This window comes from Primulina eburnea, chromosome 2, assembly GCF_022965805.1.
Source record: "Primulina eburnea isolate SZY01 chromosome 2, ASM2296580v1, whole genome shotgun sequence".
Lineage (NCBI taxonomy): Eukaryota > Viridiplantae > Streptophyta > Magnoliopsida > Lamiales > Gesneriaceae > Primulina > Primulina eburnea.
The window spans coordinates 4,775,935-4,784,857 of record NC_133102.1 but is presented as its reverse complement, the minus strand read 5'-3'; the positions used below and the strand labels follow the sequence as shown (position 1 = coordinate 4,784,857).

Sequence of the window (8,923 nt, the reverse complement as noted above, 5' to 3'; positions counted from 1 at the left end):
TTGAATTTACTATATCATAAATTCAACTCCTTGAATTTATTTTCTCAAAATTTAATTATCATAAATTCAACTCCTTGAATTTACTATATCATAATATAAATTCAACTCCTTGAATTTATTCTCTCAACGGGAACAAACGATCCAGTGCTTGTGTGACCCTCAATGGTTCAGGGATACAGCTAGCCGTGAGTTCACAACTCTTTGTGATTCAGGACATAATCCTTTATTCGGGCTTACCCTAGTTAGCCCCATTCTTTTCATCAACACCTTGATCAAGAATGTCAGAACTCATTTCTGATTGCACTCATCGGATCATGGTAAGAGCGTCTAGTAGCATCGCCCCATGATCCCCTAGGTATCACTGATAGTGCCTGCAAGAACCAGTCGATTATGATTAACGTACAGTACGGTCCCTTCATCTCATATATCCCGATCGAATCTGCAACCATTGGTTCATCGAGGGTTGCATATTAATTCGATAACTATGTGATAACTATAATAGTGGCATCGCGTGTACTATTTGGAGAACTCCTTCTCCAACGTACATCTCGTACTCTGGCCAGAGATTCCATGCACTATTATTTCATTAGATCACATAGGATATCCACACCCGTAGGTGAGCGGTGAATCCCCGACTACAATACACTGGCTCCTATATGTGTCGCAACTGTACCCAACCTCGCCACCTGATGACTCTCCTGGAGCCGGTAAACGAGTCAAAGCACAGCCCTAGCATATAGAGCCTCAGTGTTGTCCCGGGTCGTAAGGACTAATGGTGTACAATCATAACCACGGACTTATCCTCTCGATGAATGATAACCACTTGGAAAGTCCGAGGGAGGGTTGTTCGGTATAATCATCATATGACTACCCATCTGCATGTTTGGACATCTCCATGCCCTTACCAAGAAACGCAGTACACAACATCACAGATGCTAGTCTCAAGCTCAAGCGACCTTTATCCATGTTTTAGGCGGCTGAATCGACTAGGAACGAATTTAGATCATACAGTATTTACAAACGAGTTTCAACATCGAATTACGATTCATTTGTATTAAAGTATGATCAAGGTCTTTATCTATGTTAGATAACATGGGTATACAGATAAAGAATTAACAAACCATGAAATAATGAATTATATTAAAATAAAGATTGTTTATTACACTTGAGTCAATAAAATCCCTAGTCAACAGTTGACTTGTAGGGCATCTACTCTAACAATGCAACCATATCCACCTGATGAAACTTTCATGCATACCTGCTTTGTTGAAGTGTGACATGTTTTAAAATCATCATGCCCGCTTCTCTCTCTGTGTTTTTTCCCGAATCAATATACATTTGCAAAATTATCAGGTCCACTGCTCTTAGGTTAACTCACATCTAATTTAAATGCTGTACGTCGTAGATATGAAATGTCGTCGGCAATCAGCATTAACATCAAGCATTTAGATTCGTCTGTGGATGGATTGCTCAGGTTAATGCAAGATACAAGAAACTCACACCGAATAGTGACAAGTCATTTGAATTGGAGCTGAATAGTCCAGTTTGTCCATTAGAATATCTTAACATTCCCTATTTGCAATGCCTCACAACTTGACTTAGTGTGCGATTACATTAGTCAGACTTGGTAATGCTTTATACCTCTTCCATTTCTTTACAATTCTCAACTTTTTCTGGATGTTATTACAGTTTGATGAGCCTGCGTATAAATCGCTACTGAAGAAGGACCGGACCATGCTCATGATTCAATGGTGTTCCCAGGTTAAAGAGTCATACTAGTAAATATAGTCCTTACATGAAGGTTTCCGTACTAGAGTGATTAGTCTGATATAAATCAGTTGTTTCAAAAACAAGAAAATCTATGTCTACCTAATTGTATGTCTTGATAAACGTCTCTGAATAATTGGATATGAAATACAGATCTCCTATCCTGAATATGACCTTAATTATCATGCATTTTGATATTTCTCAATTTTCAACTATCTTAAACATTGTTTTTCTGCCACAAATACAGGATAACTCGCGTCTTGCCTCTGCGAGTGATGACGGAACAATCAAGATATGGGAATTGGCCTCCCTACCACGATTTTGAACTGGCATCATTGCTCTATGATTCGATGATCCCACTATGCTTCCATGAATTTTGCTGACCTATTGTAGATGATTCTCATTAGTTGTATCAACGGTAGCTTCTGAGAAGTAGTACACTTCCTTGTCAAGTTTTTCCGACTCTGAAGAGGAGCATACAAACCTGGCTTTCTGAATTTGATACACAACTTTAACATGGTTTTTGAGTAAATCATGCATATAACAGCAAGGTTGGGTAGAGGCAGACACGAAATGCTAGAGACATCATGGTAATTTCAACAATAATCAATCAAACTTTACAATGTATAGAGTGCTTGAGGAGTTTCCATTTTTACCGGCCTTCGATTATAGTCAAGGTGACATTGTTCGAAGAACATCTGAGTGAAGTCTTTTCAATTTCTGGAGACCTTTTACTCAAAGTAAATGCAGGTTGCCTTGGATGAGGAAGCTCTGCCATCTCATTACTCAGCAATGCATATTCATGGACCATATAGTCACTGCGTAACGTTAATTCGCTATATGTGACAGAAACAAGCAAATAACAAAGGATGTTGGAATGAAGCAGAGAATGTCAATAAGTTCCAACAACCGTTGTTGTGTTGGAATGGATTGGTTGGCACTTATGGTATCAAACGCCGAACAAAATTTCAAGAAGAAACGAGAAAATATGGACAAGAAGAGTACTTGAAGCCTGAAATCCATGAAACTTCAACCTTTTCTGCTATTATTAATATTCAACTGAGCATACAGTTCTGAATCATCTCATGATAAGAATCCATAGGCGGAGAACTTGTCTTGTAGAAGATTTTTTTCCCATGCATGCAAATGTCTTTCTTATGTTGAATTTTTAGAATGCTATTTAATAGAAGATTTTTTCCTATTTGGATGTAGTTTTTTTTTTGTTTTGTTTTTTTTTTCAGAAGACATTTAATCTCTGAAATTAATGGATCAGACTAATAACAAGTTTAATCAAGTAGACCACAATTTTCAATATTGATTGTTTAAAAGCAAAAAAAAAAACAAAATTAAATTAATACACTAAGTTTTCAAAAACGACTTCAATACACTTTTTTTTTCTCAGTCATGCTGACAGGACATCGTAGAGTACCTATATGAAACAGAAAATGTTGATGTGTTATCGAAAATTGTTGACTTATCTGATGTCATATCAGCAATTGAATCAGAAGTTAATGTACCGAATTAGAGTTTGAAAACTAAAAAACCTAGACAAAAACTTGTGTAAGATGGTCTCACGGGTCGTATTTGTGTGACAGATCTCTTATTTGAGTCATCCATTAAAAAGTATTACTTCTTATGCTAAGAGTTTTACTTTTTATTGTGAATATCGATATTCGTACCACAAATAAAGATTCGTGATACCGTCTCACAAGAGATTTATTCAAAAACCTAAAATTGGATAATTTAGTGGATCGATTAAAATTATTTTTGGCATTTGAGGTAAAATGGTCTTTCATATCTGAAACTTGGGTAATAGATTTTAAACCAATGGTTTGATAAATTGAATTTTTGGATAATTTAGCTATGGTTGTTTGGGTTTACCCACACTTATATAGGTGTACTAATTTTTTTTAAATCACATACTTGCCCATCCAAACCAGGCAGTGTCCCCGTATGTAGCTTCGAACTAACCGGTTGTTTGGGTTTCAAAATCGATTGATTATTAATTATATGGTTTTTGGTTTATTATGATGTCGGAAGCAGTTACTGAATCAGTTAGGAGAATAACCAATAGTGAGCGAACACGTGGCTGAATCTGTTACATACAGAGCTTCCCGCGCACTGGAAGCGGTTACTGATTTAAAATTGTTCTTCAGTAGCTGAATGTGTAGTTGATTTCTTCTCTAATCAAATCTCACCTGATTCCGAGCTCTACGATGAATTTCGCGGATAGGACTTTCGAGCTGAAAGAAATCGAAACGCTTCGAGGCCATACTGATAGGGTTTGGTGCATCGCCTGGAATCCAGCCTCAGGAGTCAACCGTGTCCCCGCCATGATCGCTTCATGTGGCGCCGACAAAAAAGTCATCATTTGGGTACAGGACCCCGCCACCGGCTCTTTCCAGTGCAAGGTTCGGCGTGACGTGTTTTAGCGCATTGATTTTTTTTTTTATTGATCTCTTCTATTCGTATTTTGGGATTCTGTGCGCGACTCTAGAGGTGTTTTCGGGTTGAGTTAATCAAAGAACTTTAATTTGGTGATAGATGGGGTAAATTGCTGACTTTGGTTTATTGAATTTGCGAGGAGTTTGAAAGTTTTATGTTTTCCTTGGATGACAAATGTGAGTTGAATGACACGGATTTTCTGGTGTTTATTCAGCATGTGTTGGACCAGCATGCTTCAACTGTGCGATGGTGTGCTTGGGAGAGATCTGGCAATTTATTGGCAACGTCAAGTCTTGATGGTGACATACGCATTTGGGAGAATGTCACGGGAAGATTCAAATTCACCCATGGTTTAAAGGTATATGCATTTTATTGAATCAAGTAAAACATCATATTTGGAGTAGAGTATTAATAATGGTTTGATGGTCTGTATGATCGTTTATTTATGCTTTCTGAGCCCTGTGATGAAAAATCTAAACATGTGTCTAGAATCACTACAATGCTCCTGTAAATATCTCTTGGAATGCATCTGGCATGATGCTAGCAACCTGTGTCCCGCGGCAACCAATATGGATATGGCAAGTTGCATTCACTCTCACTTTTATAGATTTATCGATGGTGGCAGCTAGTGCAGGACATGTTAAAATGATTCAGTGGCATCCATTGAAGGATATACTGTTTTCATGTGGCTTTGACAATACTATCAAGGTATGTATGTGTATTAAATATAGAGTTATCGGAGTGTGACGTACAGAATGAAATGACTGAAAATCTTTGTAAAGGTGACTCTGCTTGAATAATAATTTTCTTTTTGTTTAATCCATATCACCAACATCTGCTGATGAGACGTATATAACTGCTGTAGATTTGGGTTTCAGATTTGCGCATGATTAAATGGGAATGTGTGCAATCTTTAGGTGAAAGTCACAGGTAGTTTCAGAAACTTCTCACTATGTTTAATCGAATCCACAGCAGAATCACGTTCACAGCAAATTAAATTTTGTTCTATTTTGCTTGCACAACACAGTCCGATATCTTGTCGTATATTTTAATGGCCATAACGTGCAACGTATATTTCAAATTTGCTTGACGTCAAAAATCTTGATATTTGCAATATTAATTATTTTCGAGGCAGATGTTGCAATATTATATGACTTGAGAAGTTGGGTGGTGCATAATTGCCTTAATGAAGAGTAGAGATTTTAAAAAATACCCACAAATATATAGCGGCCCTTGCCTAGTCATTGGGAGGATAAAACTTATGTGAAAAGTTGTTGTACAGAGGGTAAAAGATGTCTGTGGACAAAATGGGTCGTACATTTTTTTGTCTCCCCTCAACCCATCAGCAATGTCAAGATAACTTGAAACCAAAAATCTCTAAATTTGTTTCTACTCACCCCTTTGCACTATTGCTGCTATGATATCAAATGACTTGTTTTTCATGATAAAGAGTTCCCACTTCTTGCATTGACCAGTTACATTGTGAGAGCGTACAACCACTGGCAAAACAACCAAAACCACACAGTCCAAGCTATTTGGTGTATTTTCCTCATGTTTCTAAATGTTCGAGGAATTTTAATTAATTGTATAAGGCATTGATTATTTAAGTTGTACTGTGCCTGACTTCTATTAGCCAATTTTTTGGGGGAAACCAATTGCTATGTATACTCTGATTTTGATTTGTATTTTATCTTGGTTCTTCTCCAATGCTTGAATTTTGCTTTGCTTCATTAGGTCATAAAGCTTCTATATATATAGTCTTAATTGTGTACTTGTGCATTAATTATTTTTGCTGATTGAAAGTGTGTAATATTTTTTAAATCTAGTACAATTGTTTTTATGTTTCAGTGGAGGCATACATACAATCCAGGCCTTAGCTTTTAATGCGAAGGCAGACAAAATCGTTGCCTGTAGGTACGTGTGAATCTTTTCTCGTTTCTAAGCTTACAAATGCAAGTGAAAACAGAAATGCAGCATGCTAATTTTTATTTTTTAAGTACTTCCGGCAAGAACATATGGTTCAGTAACTATAGAGTGTAGTTATGGGGCTAGAAGTAATTTAGTAAAATGATTTTGCAGTGATGATCTCTCCATTAGGATATGGAGTATTGACGTTGAGATGATACGATATGGAGAAAGAAATGCCGCTGGGTACGCAATGCTTCTCCATTTGTATTTGATCCTTCACCTGCACCACTGCTTAAGATAATCATGCAGTTTGCACTCAAGCTTAACTGCACCGCTGCTTAAGATGCCCATGCGGTTTGCTCTCAAGGCTTAATTTTTTCTTTTTCCCTTCTTGTAATGGATGTTAAAGAAGACTTTTTGACTTTGTATTAAAGTCTTTTTTGCTAAATACCCAAATATGTCTTGACTTTAACACTAACATTTATGGTAACAGGCTTCAATATTAAAATATTGCAAACAGTCAGAAAGTTCAAAGTAAGAGATTAAAAAATGTTGAGAATCGTAGCTATTGGCACAATGTGTTCAGTGATTGTGCTTATTAAAGCTTTTGAAATTTATTTTATGTCATCCATCATACCCTTTCCATTCCTCAGAGTTACTCCATATCCCTGTGTTTGATGTACCTTGTTTGGGATTCTTTTTCTTTGTAAGGTCCAGTTGGACAGTCTATGGCAGCACAACTTATCTTTAAGTTTGTTTAGCTTCTAATTGATTCTACATTTAGATTATCTAATGGAAAGATGTAAAAAAAAGTCCAAACATTTTCAAAAGCATTCGTCGAAATTGACTAGTGTGCTGTCATGATTTTAAAATCATAAATTGTTTATATTCAACTCGGTTATATATTCTTATACATTTTTGCAGGACACTTCTATGTACTCTTACTGGTTATCACAATAAAACAATTTTTTCTGTTAATTGGTCAAGGTAGCAAGATTTTATTCATTGTTAATCTGATTCTTTTTAACCATTCTCTCTATATTTTGGTTAATTTTTTCATTTCATTTGGTCAAATATAATTAGAATTGCATGATCTCATTTTGAGTGGTGGATGTTACAGGAAGGAAATAATTTGCAGTGGGGCAGCTGATGGTGCTCTATGTTTCTTTGTTGAGAATGAAGATGGATTGGTATAAGTTCATAAATGCAATTCATCGTATGATTAGTTCTCTGGATTTTCTTTTAAATAATCATCATTCATTTAAATCATATACAGTTTCAAACATCCCAATTTCTTGGTTGCCATGTATAGGAAATGTGTGTTCTTTCTGATAAATGAGTTTCTAAGCAATAAGGCTTTGAAACACTTTGTCTCAATCTGCTAAGTGAAAATTAATATCGTAAAGAACCTCAAAATGGTAGGACGCCTGTTTAAAACCCTCTGGCTTCAGCAAAGTTGCAACTAGCAGGTCCATTTTCCAGATCCTCTGTAAATTACTAGCTCTTTTATGCGGCTATCTCCACGTGATAAAACTTTTATGCTCATCAGCCTCGGTTGAAATGTCATTTTTTTCCATAAAATCATGGCATCAACTGCTCTCAGGTTAACTTGCACCTATCTAATTGAATGCTGTGCGTCCTAGATATAAATTGCAGCTGGCATTGACATCCATTTATCTTGAATATTAGAGTTTGTCTATATTCATTTGGATCGGAGCTGAATAGTCTCAAGAGTGATCCATTTATCTTGAATATTTTACATTCCTGACTTGGTAATGATTATACTTCCTTCATTTCTTCACAATAATAATATTTTTTTGGATATTATTACAGTTAGATGGACCTACATATAAATTGCTACTGATGAAAGACCATGCTCATGATAAGGAAGTAAATTCGGTTCAATGGTGTCCCAAGGTTAAGAATCCAACTTCATATATATATATATATAAATATATATATATATATATATATATATATATATATATATATATATATATATATATATATATATATATATATATATATATATATATATATATCCTATCCCTTAGAGATAAAAATTTTATATTCTGAATAGCTTTGTAAAATAAGTTGACCGAATGCTACGAGATATTGCCCAAAACCTCTGGATTTTCTTTTGGTAACATTTACATAAAAAAAATATCTGCAGTTTGAAGAACCAACCTGAAAATCTTTGTCTACCAATTGTATGTGTTGATGACCTCTCTGAATCATCGGGTACCAACATAAATCTGACATGCTGAATATGATGTAATGGTTCTTAATTAGCATATAGTTTGATATTTCTCAATCTCAACAATCTTAAACCTCGCTTGGTTGCAACAATACAGGACAGCAAGCGGCTTGCCTCTGCAAGTGACGATGGAACAATTAAGATATGGGAATTAGCCTCTCTACCTCCTCTCTAAACTGCCATCACCGCTCTATGGTCAGGACCATCCTACTATGCTACTGTGGTTTCCGTTGCCCTTTTGTAGAAATATCACTGCAGATGATTTTCATTTTCCGGTAACTTCTAAAGAGTAGTGCACTTCCTTGTCAAGTTCTTCGAAGTTATACAGACATGCATTGCTACTTGAATTTGATGAGACAAAGCGTTAAGATGGAGTTTTGAGTAAATAGATTGTCAGATGCCTTTGTTTCTCTTGTACATGCATTTAGTGGATGTTCCTTCTCCGCGTTAAATATCATTAAAAACCAACACAAATTTTACACTATAAAAAATAACTATAAAGTCTATTTCAGATTTTTGTAAAAGGAAAACTGCATACAAGAAACA

General features: G+C 35.7%; 1 protein-coding gene across 2 annotated transcripts; it reads left to right on the top strand.

Moving 5' to 3' along the window:
* Positions 1 to 3,802: 3,802 nt before the first annotated feature.
* LOC140822113 (protein CIA1-like) lies at positions 3,803 to 8,809 on the top strand. 2 transcript variants are annotated; one of them, XM_073182855.1, is made up of 10 exons: positions 3,803 to 4,178; positions 4,427 to 4,570; positions 4,702 to 4,920; positions 5,078 to 5,142; positions 6,061 to 6,126; positions 6,292 to 6,363; positions 7,045 to 7,107; positions 7,241 to 7,310; positions 7,954 to 8,037; positions 8,475 to 8,809. In XM_073182855.1, exons 1-10 carry the CDS (start codon positions 3,984 to 3,986, stop codon positions 8,550 to 8,552), a joined length of 1,056 nt encoding a protein of 351 aa, XP_073038956.1. In that variant the 5' UTR covers positions 3,803 to 3,983; the 3' UTR covers positions 8,553 to 8,809. The 2 variants fall into 2 exon arrangements, with proteins under 2 accessions (XP_073038956.1, XP_073038962.1); XM_073182861.1 differs by lacking the exon at positions 8,475 to 8,809 and adding an exon at positions 8,294 to 8,466.
* The last annotated feature ends 114 nt before the right edge of the window (positions 8,810 to 8,923 follow it).

Excerpts from the sequence above, each read along its gene's own strand:
- LOC140822113 (XM_073182855.1), top strand. The coding sequence starts at position 3,984 with ATGAATTTCGCGGATAGGACTTTCGAGCTGAAAGAAATCGAAACGCTT. Across the intron at positions 4,179-4,426 it reads CCGGCTCTTTCCAGTGCAAG|CATGTGTTGGACCAGCATGC; the intron begins GTTCGGCGTGAC and ends GTGTTTATTCAG. Across the intron at positions 5,143-6,060 it reads TCTTTAGGTGAAAGTCACAG|TGGAGGCATACATACAATCC; the intron begins GTAGTTTCAGAA and ends TTTATGTTTCAG.